This window comes from Aethalodelphis obliquidens, unplaced genomic scaffold, assembly GCF_003676395.1.
Source record: "Aethalodelphis obliquidens isolate GAN/ISIS:26980383/991018 unplaced genomic scaffold, ASM367639v1 scaffold41, whole genome shotgun sequence".
Classification (NCBI taxonomy): Eukaryota; Metazoa; Chordata; class Mammalia; order Artiodactyla; family Delphinidae; genus Aethalodelphis; species Aethalodelphis obliquidens.
In genome coordinates, this window is record NW_020837985.1 from 9,737,737 (window position 1) to 9,754,084 (window position 16,348).

General features: G+C 55.2%; 1 protein-coding gene across 1 annotated transcript in view; it reads right to left on the reverse strand.

Moving 5' to 3' along the window:
* Positions 1–14,484, reverse strand: part of NDRG1 (N-myc downstream regulated 1) — a 54,724-nt gene extending 40,240 nt beyond the window's left edge. The window contains exons 1-2 of the mRNA XM_027132522.1: positions 14,356–14,484; positions 2,170–2,250 (exon numbers count right to left, since the gene is read on the reverse strand). Coding sequence (XP_026988323.1) covers positions 2,170–2,232 — 63 coding nt within the window. The 5' untranslated portion in view covers positions 2,233–2,250; positions 14,356–14,484. The remainder of the gene's footprint in view (positions 1–2,169; positions 2,251–14,355) is intronic.
* Positions 14,485–16,348: the final 1,864 nt, after the last annotated feature.

Below are 16,348 nucleotides of genomic sequence, written 5' to 3' on the forward strand. Positions count from 1 at the left end.
GACATGTAACCTGGAGTTGATAATCTTTTAGACGTTTGTTTGAGAAGTAAAATTTTCCAAGGGTAGCACTGTGCTGCCTAAAATATATAAATGCTGTGTTTAAAAATGCATTTACCCTTGCACTCAGCGATGCCACTTGGGGAGTTTACCTTAGAGCTGCACCTGCATGTGTATGAAATGATGTACATGTAAGATCCAACGAGTGTATGAACATCCTGCAGCACTGTTGGTAATGGCAATGTGGACCCCAGTGTCCACATACAGGGCACTGGTCAAATAAATGTGGTGGAACACTGTGACACTGGAAAGAGAGAAGCAAGTGCTCTATGGACTGACGTTGGAAAGCTCTCCATCGTAAGTGGTTAAATAAATAAAGCAAAGCATGGTATACTATTTCATATGGTTTTTCAAAAGGGATAAGAATATGTTGATATGTATCTGTATCACCTAGGGGTTGTTTTTTTTCTTGTATGTTTGCTTTTCAATACGGTGTCAAAGATTCAGACAGAAGAGGAAATGGATTTGCAGCATGAATAGTGAATAGTATTATAGTTGGCAAACTATGGCCCTCCCCATTCCTCCACCTTTTTTTTTGTAAATAAAGTTTTATTGGAACACAGCAAGCCCATTTGCTTACATATTGTCTAGGGCTGCTTTCATGCCGTAACTCTAAAACTGAGTAGTTACAACAGAGACCATGTGGTCCTCAAAGCCTAAGATATTACCATCTGGCCCTTTATAGCAGATGTTTGCAGACCCCTAGCATGGGAATGATCTCAAGCATTCTGCAGCTTCGCCTGGCCTGGCTTCTAATACTAGCTGTGTCACCTATCCAAATGAACTTGGGCAATTCCCTTCCCAACAAGACCAGTTTCCTCATCTATATAATGGGAAATAGAAAGTTGCCTCCCACTTTCATAATGAAAAGTCCATGAACTAATGGACCTAAAACAGAGCAGCCACTAGCAGAGTCATAAGCCCATTCCAGCGGCAGCTGGCCTGAGCTTGGCTCCAAGCCCCACATTTTGTAACCATGTGACCGACCCAAGAGGACAAATTAACCTCCTGGAGACTCAGCTTCCTCTTCTGTAAAATGGGAACAATCAATGAACCTAGTTTCTTATCAACCACAGCCTTATCCTTCCGTTTAGCAGGAGAAAATCCATGAAGTGTGACTGGCCCAGAGACAGGCACCCAGGACGTGCCTCATGCGTGCTAATTATTACTTTCAAAAGCATTGAGTTGACCTCAGAGTAACTGCACTTTTGAACCTGAGCTTTACATTCTAAAAAAAGGTGTCTCATCACCGGCCGCTAAGAGGCTCCGTGAGAACCGGGACATGAACATAGTTTAAAAATACAGCGTCAACTATGTAAATGAAAAGCCTTTTCACATCCATCCACAGCCGGTCCAGGATGGATCATGCCAGGCTGGGCTGTAGGGCAGGGGCTTCTGTTTCCAACAGGGAGGCCTTGTCGACCTGAAAGGTTTGCCCAAAAAGATGGTAATGATTGTAGCAACAAAAGCTCATGAGCAAAGCTGGTCCCCTTCAGGGCGGACAGGGTTCTAACGGCTCCACATGAATTAACCCACTCTATCCTCACCCTGGCCCCATGACATAAGTCCTAGTGTCACTGTTTTTTAAAGTCGGGGGCCTGGAGCACAAAGAGGTTGAAGGATTTGCCGGTGGTCACAAAGCTGCAGGGTGTCACAGGCAGGATCTGAACATAGAGAGTCCGGTCCCAGTGTATGTGGCCTTAACCTCTAAGCTATGGGGCAGACAGAGTCGATGGACAACCGGCTTCATGCTGCAGGTTTTAGAACCACAGGATGCCAGAGGTGGAGGTGATTAGAGGAACTCTGGTTCAATGTCCTTACTTCACAAATGAGATCAGTGAGGAGAGGGCAGAAAAGCCAGTGGTGGGTGAGAGGCCTGGCCACAGTGCCTTAGCACTCGGGAGCCAAGCTGGGACTTGAACTGGTACTTCTTGTCCCTTTGCATCCCTGAACAAGGTGACCTGTGGAAACCAGGAAGCAGTGGGCATGTGCGTGTGTGTGCATGTATACACACGTGGCAGTGTACATGCATGCGTGTTCCCATTGTGCACACACGTATGCCTGTGTACGAGTGGGCACGGGATGGGGTTAGCCAGGGGCATCTCCACTCACCTCTCCTTTCTCCACCAAAGGCTTCACCTCAGCGAGGTCCACGTCCTGCAGCTCCCGAGACATGTCCCTGCTGTCACCTGCCTACAAAGGGACAGAGACCAGGAGGTTAGCGCTTCCTGCTGGGACATGTTTTCAGAAAGGAGCAAATCTGAGGCCAGGGAGCAAGCCTTCACTTGCACAGCCCAGCAGCTCCTACGTCCTACCCACCGCCCCATCCCATCCCACTCTTGGGGACCCAGGGGAGTAGATTTCCTAGGATGGGAAACTGAGGCTTACGGACGCATCTACACTCAAAACCAGGCCCTCACACCCAGTCCAAGACCACCCACCACACCGAGGACGTTTCTCCCTGCATTTTAGAAGGAGACCCACATCGCCGAGCCCAAAGTCAGGCAGCCCCAGCTTGACGACCGAAAGGGGGCAGAAGGTCGCGGAGGCCTGCCACAGGCAGGCATGGCACTAGCTTCCTCCTTCTTCCTCCTCAAACGAGAGGGGCCCCAACAGAGGGGCGGCCACGCAGACGCCCCCGTGTCCAGCTCTGTCCAGGGCACTCTGCTCCATGCTGGGGGGAAGAGGGGCAGGGGGCAGGGAACACCTCACGCCAAGGTGACACTGACCACTCAGGAGGATTTTGAAAGAAAAAGGACTTTCGAGGCAAAAAGCACTGCATGAGCCAGAGCAGGGGTGGGAGAGCAGGGGTGGGGAGGGCCGGAGTGGGGGCAGAGATCGGGGTGCGGCAGAAGAGGTCCTCCTTGGCTCTGACGCCCAAGCAAGTGCAGAAGAACCCAAAGAGCTAAGCTGAGCAGAGCTCGGGCGGCGGAAATGCCACCATAATCGACTCCCTGGGGAGCGAGGCTTGGGCAGTGACAGTTACTGAGCGCACACCTGGGTGCCTAATCAAGGACCTGGTGGCATAAACGTTTCTTGTTACGGATGAATAATCAAACTGGGAGAACGAAGCGCCCACCAGTACCGGGGTGAGGCACAGAGAGTCCAGAATGAGGGTTCCGTGCTGCAGGCAGAGGCCGACGAGACAGGGTGAAGAAGTAAGTGACAGGAGGAGGCCAGGGACCCTCAGGTCACAGACCCAGACCTTCCGCGCCGGGTACTTGGTGAAAAGCCGCCTGACCTCGGCCCTCACGCTGCTCCTTTCCAGGATGGGGACCTCGCCCCAAGCTCCCCGCAGATGTTAACAGCCACAGAGAGAATGCAAGTCTCTGAACTTCCAGCCCAGGGCTCCTCTGAAGATCCAGCTCCCCGAACCCAGAAGAGCTCTCTTTGTGACACACCTCTCAGAGGTCAGCGGGCGACAGAGCAGGGGCCACCCGGCCCCCAGCCCTGCGCCGCCGTACATGGCATTCCGTGGGCAGATCCCCTGGGACGCTCGGGTCTGGGGCCCCGGCACGATTTTCCCCAGCAGATAACCAGCCCCACAAGAATGCCTTTATGCAGCCTTTGGAGTCCAGGCTCCAGAACATTCTGAAAACAAAGTCGGTTTTATATTTGTGAACATTGCTGGGCAGCTGCCAGCTTGGAAGCAGGAGGCATGAAAAGCCAAGGTCTGTCGGCCTTGCTAACTCAGCGTGTTCGTGGTCCCGAGACCCTGGCCGTGGGACACCTCGCCTACACAGCGCAGGGAGACTTCCAGAAGCCCGGGGCTCTGGCAACGCCACCGTTCGTGCTCAGAGGGAAAAGACTTTACATTTCACAGGGGCTCCTTCAGAAGCCAGGGATGAAGTCGGGGTCTCCCGCTACCCCCTGCGCGGGCCCGGGCAGGCCTCCTTCAGCCCCCTGTGTGAGTTCCTTAGGACAGGTAGCCTACCCGGCCCCTTCCCTTCCCTACCTGTAGCTCCTAGCATCACAGCCAGGTGCAAAGTCAGGCCTCAACTCGCTTGTTGAATAGACAGATGAACGGCTTTCGTGCAGCTTCAGAGCAATGTTTGTACGTAAATTCACTCTTACATGATCACCAGACCACAAGAGTGAAACACTGTGAAAACAGGTCTACATTTATAAGGGCTCATCCCAGACTGCAGTTCAGCCCGGTGTGCTCAGGTCTCCTTGGCTGCCAGGTGCCATGATCCCACTACACTGTTGGCCTCTACCTGCCCCCTCATCCTCTTTCAGAACAAGAAATAGTTCAAGTCCAACCTTCCTGGCTTCCCAAACATGCTCCCAGAGAAATCTCTTTACTCCACACCTTCTTTTCCTTCCGACAACCCAGCTTCCCAGACCCCAAGAGACAGTGGGTTGAAAACTGGCACGAATCCCTTGAACATCAGCATTTGAGAATCGCTGCTTTGGGCGGGTTGGGTGAGGGCGCCTCCCGGAGCCCCGTCCTCCATGTGCTCAGGGCCTTGGGGAGGCTCAGGGCGGAGCCCACGGAGAGCTCTCCCGGTGTTTGTCTAAGCGAGGGTGATTCTCCGCCCCCCCCCCCCCTTTGGCCCTGTCTGGGGACATTCTTTTTTTTTTTTTTTTTTTATGGAGACATTCTTGATCATCGTGACTGGGCGATGCTACTGGCATCTAGTGGGTGGAGGCCAGGGCAGCTGTTAATCATCCCACAGCCCACAAGATGCTCCCTCAGCAGAATTATCTGGTCTCAGGAGGGAAGAGGCTGAGACACCCTGGCCTAGACCAAGCAGCAGCTAGTGAGGTCCCCAGGACGCTGAGGTCTGCAGGGAGACCAGATAAAGCAGAGGGACGCTCCAGTTCTCCTTGTCCGTGGCAGGGGGGTGCCTGCAGGCCCGGGGCAGCCTGTAGCCGATAACTGTAACTGCAAATGTCCCAACAGGAAGAGTTGGCCGGGACCTCCATCTAGGTCACTGCCCACAATAACCGAGGCTGCCCAAATGGGCTGCAGAAGGTGCACCTTGAACCTTCCCCCTCCCCATGCCCCCCACCGCCCTCCCTGCGCTACTGGAGGAGCAAGAAGACAGCCTGCTTGGCACCCAGCTCTGCCGACTTAGGCCACTTGAGGCCAGCCCTCACCCTGTCTCTGTCGCCTCAATCCAAAAACTTCGCAAACTTTTGGTTCAGAAGCTGTTTGCCTAAAGGAAACCTTACAAGGAAGTTCAGTACATAAAAACTGACTGTCTTTAAGAAGAAAGCTGACGTGCTTTGGGTGAAGCCAGGGACATCTCCCAGCAGCCCCTCGGGCCCCCCCTTCCTATCATCTGCCACTGCCCCCCGGCAAGACTAGCCCTCAAAGACCATCTGAGTTCCAACAAGCGTGGACTGTACGGCGATTTACTCGGAGGTGGCTTTCCCGTACAGTAGGTTCTCATGCAGGCACTGAGCAGAGAGAGAAAGGACCCCTGATAGCTCCGTTGACAACTCTATGTGACAAGTCAGGGACCGATGGGAGGGGACCTGATTTGGGTGCTCTGGCTGATGCCCCCGCCCCCACCAGGTGCCACTCAGAGGGTCACACCAGGGTCACTCCCCACAGCCGACCTGAGGCCCAACTTGGCTCAGCAAGCTCTCTCCCTGCACTTGAGGCCGGGCGTTGGATGCCCGTCCCCGCCCTTCTCCACGGATGCCCGTCCCTGCCCTTCTCCACGGCCTCCTGAAAAGTCCCAGTGCAGTGTCGGACTGAAAAGGGCTGAGGCAATCATGCAATGGACAGGGGGGTGACAGGGCCAGGTCGCGCAGGGCACAGGGGTGGGAGCCCAGGAGTCCGACTCCCAGCCACCCTGCAGCATGGGGTTGGGGCCGTACCTGCCAACTGTGTCTCAGCACAGAAGGAAGCGGCTCCAGACAGGAAATGAGGTTGGGACAGGCCTCCTTCTGCTAAAACCCCACTCCGTGCCCAAAACGGGGCTCCAGGTCACAAGGCCAGCTGCCAGACTGGTTTATACCACATTTTCCTCTCCCACCTACTTGCCCAGAAGGAATTCTGAGAAAACCAACATCGCAGAAGTGAAAGGTAGCCACGAGCTAGGCAGGGAGACTTGAGGGTCAGACCTGGGCATCACCATTGATTGGCTCTGTGATCTAAACTCTGAGCCTCAGTCTGCTCATCTATAAAATGGGCACAACAACTCCTGTTCCCAGTGAGTAGCAGCAGGGCTTAAATGAAACTATGGCACACAGAATGTGGCAAATAGCTGCTTAATTAATCAGTGCACTTTTCTGGTTGCCTCAGAGACCGCGGACATCTGTGGGGACACAAGTCTATGTTTTATACATTCTTAGTCCCCGAGTGGCCCAGCAAGCAGGGGACACAGAGAAGAGCTTCAGCAGGTGCCACATGGGTTTCCAGCAATCAGACCCAATGCACCATCACACAGGTCAATGAGTAACAAAGGCCCAAGGGGTGCGGGCAAATACCTTTCCAGTTCAACAGACCCAGGAGTCAGTCAGCAATTAGCTGGACTTCATGGGTTCCAGGGAAGCCAAGACTGAGATTTGTCCAGAGGAGGGACATAGGTGACCTCGGGGACTGGGAAGGCAGCGGGCAGAGGCATTTTAGGCAATGAGGTCACGTGAGAGCTGTTAACCAGTCACCAGGAGAGTGAGGGGACACAGAGCCTGGGATTCTCAAACACCCTGGTAGAGCAGCAGGAACACTGCTTAGGAGTCGGGGCATGGAAATCCCGCCACATGACTTTCCCCAAGTCATTCATCACCTCCCTGGGCCTTGGCTTCCCATCTACTAAATACGTGGCGTGTGTTCTATGGACAGCACCTGGTCCCCAAAGCTCAGGATGGATGGGAGCCTAGGGGAGGGTGCTGCACGCAGACAAAAGGGCCGTGCACCCTGGGGTCCTACCAGGGCCCCATGCAGCTTGGCTCTGCCTGGATCCATCTGCCCTGGGAACCTGGAAGAACCTCTCCTCCCGGCCTCGACCCCTCCCTGTCCATTAAACAGGGTCTCCCTCCAGCTCTGGCACTCTTCTAGCAAGCCACACAGGGGGACCTATCTGCAAGCTCTGCTGGGCCCCTAGAACTTCCCCGAGGCAGGGCGGGGGTGTCCAGCAGACAAACATCCAGGATGTGCTCTGGGAGCCCCAAGATGCGCCCATCTCAGCAGGAGTGGCCAAAAGCCTGCACGCGCACAGCAGGATCGCAGCAGCAAGAACTTCTATGCACCTCCTGGGCTCCAAACTCTGTCCCTCCTTTGAGCTTTCCAGCAACCCTAGAAGGTGGACCTTATCGTGAACAATCTGACAGGGAAACGGAGGCACAGAGAGATTATGAAATGTACCCCAAGCCACCAAGCATCAAGATGACACAGCTTAAAGCAACCTTAAAGGGGACAGTTGACCACGACACCAGCTTGCTCTAAATAGACATACATACCGTGCACCCAGCCCCAGGGTGAGGATGTGCTGAGGATGGGCTATATGTGTGCCCAGGAGGCTTCCCCTGTGTGGATCAGCTGGGGGAGTCATGTGTTTCTCCCTCTACCATGGGCAGCCCCCCAGAGCCACCACGAGAGGCCCCCTTCCCTGCAATACCACCCGGGATCTTCCTGTAGGTTCTCAGCCCCCCTGAGCCACCATGAGAGGCCCAGCCCACGTCTTAGACTTTTCTGTTCTCCCTTCACAATACCCAGAAGGACTTCTGTGTTTAGCTTTTCCCCAGAGTGCCTTCCTGACATGGCAAATCCAATACTTTGAAAAAGGGTTCACTGCATTGTTCTATCTGTTCCTCAAGGAGGTCCCTGGAAGAATGTGGATCTGATCATCCCAGCTTACAGATGGGTCACCTGAGGCTCAAACGCCAAGGCCCACGTGACTCCCTTAAGGCCTAGACTCCATCCTTCGACGTGGGTGCAGGTGTGCAGGGCAGGCGCAGGCAGACCACAGCCTCCTGGAGTCTTCAGTGAAGCAGAGAGAGAGGGCCCAGGAGCGATTGTTGATAAGTTTGCATTGATTGTGACGGTCAGCCAGTGGTCCAGGTCTTGTCTGCTCCAGAACACGCCTGGTTTCCAAGCCACATGAAAGCGGTGTTTTTTCCAGCACACTGGGCTCTTTATAGAACAGAATTTAAAAGGGGGGCGGGGGGATCAATGGGTGCTGCTGTCGCCACATCTTCCCCGAATACAGGAACCCCCGGAAGGTTCCAGAGAACAGACCCCTGTCTGCGTTAACCTCAAGGAAAGTAGCCTTGGGGTATGCCTTGCCTCTTTCTGCCTTGCCTCTTTCTGCCTTGCTGTGAATGCGTTCTTTGGTCCTTTCTTTGCCAAAGAGATTTTGATGCCAAGCTACCAGGCAGTTGGTGGGTTCTCTTGATGTTTTCTGGACCTTTCGAAACCCAAGGCTCTGGGGAGGGTGAGGAACTTGGTGGCCTTAACTCTCAATGTTTTTCTTAAGTAATAAACCTAGGAAAAAATATGGCTGGACTCACTGGACCTTCAAGAAAGTTCCCCAGTTGAGGGGAAGGGAAGTCAAAAATAGGGCTTTCAAAAGTCAATAAAACAGTGACAACGCAATTGCGGAAAAGCAGATCAGACGATCAGAATTCCTCGAGGCCCCTGCTGCTCTGCATGGAGGTTAAACCTCGGCAGCATTCAAGGAACTGACTGATATTGAAAGAATGAAAAAAAAAAAAAAGAAAAAGGAATCGCTAAAGAGAAGACACACCCAGCTGCATGCATTCCCCAGGTACGAGTCTAGAGCTGAAACGGAACTTGTCTGTGTTCGGCCAGCACAGAACCAGCAAGAAGGTCAGGGAGTGTGTCTGGGACACAATAGCAGGAAGAGGCAGGGGCCAGCACTTGGTCCTCGCCCACCCCCTTCCCTGCAACACCACCCAGGATCTTCCTGTAGGTTCTCAGCGGAGTTTTGGCAGCCCAGCTACGTGTTTGGCAGAGAGAAGATCAGACCGTCTGCAGGGACGAGCAGAATGATGGAAGGCCAAAGGAGGATGCTGGGGGGGTCAGAGGATTTTTCTGAGAATCTGCGGGACAAGCATAGGCGGCACTGGATGGTCTGTGGGATAATTTGTGGAAAGCACACAGACGGAGCCAGTGTTCGCATTGGATGTGGATGTAGTTTCTTCCTACAAAACCCTTTGTCCCCGAGATGGGATGAGTGCCACGCTGACGGGATCTTTCCCCGAAACGGTCTTGCTGCTTCTACCCTCTGGATGGCCTTCCGACCTTTCCTACACAAGAGGGCCCAAGTTATTTCCTTAATAAGTGGAGGTTTCCTTTGGACCAACGTTAATTGAGCGCCTACTAAGTGCCAGGCTCTCAGGTCTACGGGGAAAAGGGTGACTAAGGAGACAGCCCAGAATGATCCAAGAAGGGTACCTAACCCAGCCTGCCTTCCCAGAGGGGAAGGCCAGGGAGGGCTTTCTGGAGAAAAGAGACAAGTTCAATGATTAATAAGAGAGGGGAAAGGAGGTGAAGGCTTCCAGCTAAGACAGTCCTCAGAATTACCTGCCTCGTAAGAATGCCTCTCACACCCACATTCAGAGAGGGCTGCCCAGAACCTTCTCAAAGCCAACAGGGTGGAGTCGGGGGTCAAGATGGGGGAACAGGATGGAACCCCGGTCCCCATCCACCTCTTTAAGCAGAGCTGCCCATGGGGGTAAAATTTATACGTACAGAGGTTTCCACAGGTTTAAGGAGGAAAAAAATCTATAAAAGATAAGGCCCCCAGACTGCTAACGAGCCCCATTTCCTACCACCTGTTGGAGGGACAGCCCTGCCGGAATGGAAACGCCTGGAGATGGAGCCCGGGTGAGCAGGGGTTGGCAGGTCTTCAGTAAATGGAGTCAAAGATTGGGTCAAAGAGAGACCTCTGTGTGGACCCGAATTCTGTAATCTGGTCTGTCCTGTGGTGCCAAGTCAGATTCCCAGGATTACCCAGGTCTCTTCTCGCAAGGCGCCCACCCTGGAGAGCTGGGCTCCATGCACACCTGATAAGAGTCCCCCACCCCCCCTGCCCACCCTGCTCCAACAAGCCTGGGCTGGCACAGCAGGGGGCCAAGTGAGTGTCCAGGGAATTTAACCTCCTCAGGTTCTGCAGCAGAAATGGCCAACCCGCCTGTCTGTCTCCAAACATAAAGAGAGAGAGCAAGCAGAAGGGCAGGGCTGGAACCAGACTGAGATCAGGGAGGCAGGAAGGGCTGCCCGAAATGAATCCAAGAAACAAAGTTCAAGTTCTAAAGACAGGTCCAGAAGGATGTGGGCGGGGAAAGGTCCAGGGCAGCTCACGTGGAACAGAACCCCATCACTTGATTCTGGACAAGCAAGTGACCTGTGCAAGCCTCAGTTCTCTGACCTGAGAAATGGCAAGGATGTCTCCTATCTCAACTGAACCAGGCCATGCCCTGAAATCACAAGTCACGTTAGCCAGATAAGAGCTACGTACTGAGTACTGTGTCCCCAGACCCTGGAGGCATGAGAGATGTGGCCACCCCTTTCTTTTCCTCTCCCCCTACCCATTATTCTGGAGCAGGTATCCTCAACTCTGGCCGCCTTCAGTACACCCTACCCCCAGCCCAGCCCAGGGAGCTTTGAAACAATGCAGATTCCTGGCATATCCCAGACCTACAAGGCCTGGAAATCTGCATTTCAGACCAGGTTCCCATTACATTTTTATGCATTCAGCATAAGCCTAGCTTTTTTTTTTTAAATAAGTGTATTTATTTTATTTATTTATTTTTGGCTGCGTTGGGTCTTTGTTGCTGTGTGCGGGCTTTCTCTAGCTGCAACGAGCAGTGGTCACTCTTTGTTGCGGTGCACGGGCTTCTCACTGCAGTGGCTTCTCTTGTTGCGGAGCATGGGCTCTAGGTGCGCAGGCTTCAGTAGTTGTGGCACGCGGGCTCCAGAGCTCAGGCTCAATAGTTGTGGCGCACGGGCTTAGTTGCTCCGCGGCAATGTGGGATCTTCCCGGACCAGAGCTTGAACCCGTGTCGCCTGCATTGGCAGGTGGATTCTTAACCACTGCGCCGCCAGGGAAGCCCAAGCCTAGCTTTTTGGAAAAACTTCAAGAAGCAAGACATGAGTCCAGCATTGCAGGTGCTCCCACTGGTCTGGGTAAGTTTAGAACAAAGGTTCCTGCCGCTGATTGCCAAGGAAATGCCTTGTCATTTGTGGAACTGATTGACAGCAAAGTCCCTCACGGTGTCCTCACAGGCGAGTACTGTTCTCAGTTCCTTCCACGGATTAACTCAATTAATACTTACACGTCCCACTGAGACAGTGCTGTCTGTTATTCCCATTTTTCAGGGGAGGAAACTGAGGCCCAGAGCTCCTGATTGCCTCTCTGTACTTTTCATTCAAGCCCTTATGCAATCACCCCAACACGCTATCATGAAAAAGAACAAAGGCTTTCAAGTCTGACTCCCTGGGTTCTAAGTCTGGCTCTCCCACGTTCAGTCACGTGGCCCACAAGCAAGTCCCTTCAACATTCTTGGCCTTGGTTTTCTCATCCATTCAATGGAGCCACAGCCCAAGCAGAGCTCTTGCAAAGATGAGAGGGGATACGAGGATACAGCCACTGATCTGAAGAGAGAGAGGACTTGTCCCTCCCCGGCCCCCTCCGCCTGAGTCAGGCCCCCTCCTTGCTAGAATCTCAGATGCTGAGTCATCACCTTGGCTTCCTTTCTGAAGCACAGGGCCTTCTGAGTCACGCCTTGGATGGGATTCTCTGGAGTTGGGTCCCAAGGAAGAACTGCAGCTTCAGGCCATCAGAAAAACACAATGCGATCTTTCTTCCCCTTCCTTGCTGAGGCAGCTCAGGCCAGATTTCAATGCACTGAGGGGAGGGAAAGGGGGGTCCAGCTCTGTTTAGATCTGGGGTCCAAGCTGGAGGAGGCAGCCCAAATCCCATCAACCACCGCTTAGCGGGGCTGCAGCCCTTTCTCACTAGACTGAGTCTGCTAATCTCTCAAGAACACACAATTCACACTGAAAATCAATCAATCACCCACATTCCGTCTGGAAAGTTTCCTCACCAGAAACTCAGTGAAGATCCAATTTATTTTTGCCCCTCTGACAGCAGAAAATAAATCTCTCAAGACTGAGACCCCCTTTCACCACCTTCAATCCCAGCCAGGAGACCCCTGGAAAGGGTCATGGAGAGCCGATTCCCAGTTTCGGCTCATCCTTGGTAAGTCGTTCCCTGTCTCAGTTTCCATCTGTAAAATGGGTAGAAGTTGGACCAGTAAGTTGTGTGAGTTTTCAATTCCAGTCCAAATTATCAAACCAATGGATAGTAATCCTGGATTTGATTCTCAGGAGAGGAGACCCTAAGAGCTGCTCCAAGGTCTGCTTGGAAAGCCCAGGCACATGCTACCACCGAAAGGTCTACTGCCTCCTCGGGATGCTGGCTACCTGCGGGATCATCGGGGAGTGGGCCAGAAGGGAAGGAGCCATTCAATTCATTCAGCGTCTGTATTTGATCCCTGCCCAAGGACCTGGCCCTGGGCCAGGTGCCAAGTGATGGGGTGAGGCAGGCAACACCTTCCTTCTCACTCTCTAATGAGAGACAAGGTCCCGCAAAGCTAAGAAGGGACATCGCAGGCTTCGATCCTTACACCAGAGCACTGTCCCTTTGGAGGTTTCCCAGCACTTCCAGACCACCTCTACCTCCCCTCCTCCCCTGACTCCCACCCTGTGCCGCTCCATTCCAGCAGTTACCACCACAGAGGGCTGGGGGCTGCACCCGCACCTGCATTCCTCCCCTACTTGGTGAGCCCCTTGAAGGCAGGTGCCGGGGCCGGCACTCTCTGTACCTTGCTTATTTCAGTTCACGTTTGTGAAACTCAGTAACGATTCCAGAATTTCTATAAAGGAGGAGGCTGTGCTGGAAGGTTTGCCTTGAAACTGCATTTTTCATAGCAAGAACACGGTTTGTGTTTATTTTGTTCTTTAGGAGAAGGTGAAGTATGGCTAATGGCCATTAGGAGGAGGCTAAAGCCCTCCTGCGTGGCCACTGGCTGAACTCTCTTCGAATCTTTAATCTTTCCCAGTAGCTCAAAGGAACCAAACAAACTTCAAACTGAAGCGCCCAGGACATCTGCGAAGAAGAGTTGGTCTCGGGCACAAGACAACCGGGCCCTCCGCCACCAGATTTCCCTCCCCCACCAGCTGCCAGGCACCTTCCCCTTCCAAGCCACAAATCGGTGCTGCCCCAGACCCACAGGGACGTCTGACAGCAGAGGCGACAGACGGGCGAGTGGGACTGGTGGGCTGGGGTGGGGGGGAGGGGTAAGGAAAAGAGCCACTAAATCCCAGCGTCAGCCACTAACGTGACCCAAGCGGTGACCGCGCGTTTGCCCCGGAGCGCACCGCTTTGCACCACACGCCCTGCCCACGGCTGAACCAGAGACCGCGGCGGATGGCCCAGGAACGTCCGAGCAACTCCAGCGGCTCTCCTCCTGCAGGGCAGGAGAGGCGGGCCCGGGAGGCAGGGGAGAGAGGCGAAGCGGGGGAGGCTGGGCGGAGGCGAAAGTGACGCCACTCGAAGCCCCCTCCGGCCCAGGCCACCTCTTCCGCGACGCCACAGTGCCCACCCCAGGCCACCTTGGGGGCCGCACCCTGCCACCCTCGCTCCCGCGCGTGTCACACGCGCTGTGACACACCTCGGACCCACCCCACCACGCACACACACACACACACACAAGCGCGCCCCACCCCTGCTTCCAGGCTGAATGGGCCCCCGCCCCTCGGACGCACCCTGACTCTGGGCACAGTCTGGGAAGCAGGCACACCCACGCCCCCTTCTCCCGCCTCATCCCCATCGCCGCTCACCCCTACCCACCGCCTTTCTACACACGCGCACTCAACCCCTCCTTCCCCAGACACCCCACTGCAGGGACAAACGCCACCCCGCCCCCGACACACGCACTCTTGGTCCCTCCCCCTGCTCCCAGCTCCAGCTCGCCCCCCGGCCCGCGGCGCCAGCTGTGATCTGGGAGGGCCCCGGGAGCGCGGTCAAGGTGTGCCCCGAGCCTCTCCACCCCCGACCCCGACCCCCAGGATCCCACTTCCTCAGCTAGGGGAGAGGTGAACGTGGACCTTTTTTTCCTCTTGTAGCCGAATCGAAACCCCTCACTCCGGCAGTGCCCGCGCCCCCAAAGCCCCTGCTCGCTCTCGCCCTCGCGCCACGGGGAAGCCGAGCACTTGCAGCTCCGCGGGGCCACAAAGGGCGGTCCAGGAGCTGCAGCAGCACCCACGGGCGACCGATCCTTCCCCGCCCGGCGGGAAGAGGGCGTCAGGCTTACCTGAGGTTGAGAGAGAAAAGCAAAAAGAGCCGGAGCTAGGTTGGCGGCGCCCAGAGGGAGCAAGGAGAGCGGCGAAGAGAGGCGTGCGCTCGCGAGCCTGAGCTGGGAGCCGGGGGAGGTTTGTTTATGCCCCGGAGGAGGGCGACTTTATAGGCGCTGTGGCCCCGCCCCCCGTGCCTCGTCCCGCCCCCGCCCTCCCGGGCCCGGCTCGCAGCGGGGACACACCCCTCGCCGCTCCCTCCTCGCGGGCGCTCCTCCCGCTCCCTTGGGCGCCACTGGCCGTGCTGGGGCAGCGCGCGGCGGGCGCCCGCCAGAGCCGCCGCCTGTTGCGCAAGCCCGAGGAGGGGCGCGGCGGGGAGGGGCCTCCGGTCCCGGCGGCCGTTAGGCTCTGCTGTCCCTTCCTTCGCCCGGAAGGCCGGGGCCTCGGCGTGTGCAGCGGGCGTGTGTGCACCGGGGATGCGTTTGTGCGCGGGTGCGTGTGCCTGTGCGCGCTCGTGCGTGTGCATGGGGACTTCCGTGTGTCTCTGTGTGACCATCTCCATCTCAGAGTTTCTTCTTCCGAGTCCCGTCGCGCCACGCCCTGACATCCCTTACGGGCGACTCCCCACTTCCTCCAGGTTTTAGCTCCCGAGCCCCATTTAGCTGCCTCCTTTGCTTCCCGGAGACCCGCTCCCTGCGACTCTCACCCCATGCCCCTGCCTTGTTGCATCAGCTCTCCGCTGAAATGCACGCTCCCATTTAATCACGTCCGTCTTGCTCAGCCCATCCTACAGCCTGGACACCGCCCCGCCCCCACCCCCCGCACCGCTTCCTACCCGCTTCCAGAGTTCTGAGCCCACCCGCCCTTTCCCGCCCTGGAGTCCTTCTCCCCGCCCCCAGGACCCTGGCTGGAAGGGAAGATTCTCACTCTTTCCTCTCCCGGATCCCAGAACTTGTACTGAGCACCCTTTCCACGCTTAGCTGCCTTGTCTGCTGTCTGGTTTTTGACTCCGTGTTCTTAAGCCGCTCTGCAGGTCAGAATGCCCGGCGGAACTCTTTTTTATAAGGTACATGCCAGGGCTCCACCCCAGGACAGTTTGGTTAGAATCTCGAGGATGGCAGACCAGACGTCTTTTAAGAGCTTCCCAGATGGTTCTAATGTGCAGCCCCGGTGAGAATCACTGCACTGCGAGAGCATCATTTTATGGGTGAAGAAAAGACCCTGTCGTTGTCCCCAGGCCCCTTGCCCAGATTTGCGTTTGCAGGGACCTGCGCCCCTCCCCCTCCGTCTGCCTGCCAGTGGTAAACCTCTTCCCTCCACCATCCCAGGCTTTGCTCAAGGCAGTGGCCTGCCTCTCCTCTGTGTGTCCCATTTGCCTGCATGGGCTCTGATATTTACCTATTCTGTCATTCCACAAATATTTATTGAGCCACTGCTGTGAGCCAGGTCCTGTGCTCAGCTTCTGGGAAAAGGAGTGAAAAGGCAAGGTCCTTTCCCTGGGGTTCATAGCACAGGAGCCCCAAGGCTCATTTTCTCCATCTGCACAAGAAGGTTAAGCTGAGCTCATTCACTGGGTAACTGGATTGAGCACCTTTTCTGTCCAGGCTCTGTTCTAGACTCTGGGGACATGGTAATGAACAAAAAGTCTACCTTTTCCAGATCCACCCTGTTGTAGGAACACCCTCCCCGGTCTAGCAGTCTGCAGGCCAGCTTGCTTTTACCCCACTCACATACATCCATTTTCCCTTACCTCCCCCATTTTGACTTTGAACACACATTTCTTGAGCCCCTATGGTTTATTACCTGGCAAAAATATAGAAGGTCCAGTTCGAAAGTGGAGTAGGCTGCCTACTCCTTCATTAACAAGTGGAAGCTTTGAGGAAGACTTGGGGGTGGGGCACACAGAGGAGCCCAGACCTGCAGCCAGATTTGGCCAATGGGAGGCTAGGCTTGTGCTTAGAAGCCCCAGCCTTGTGGAACACAACGAGCAGAGAACAGGTGAGAGGGCAGAGG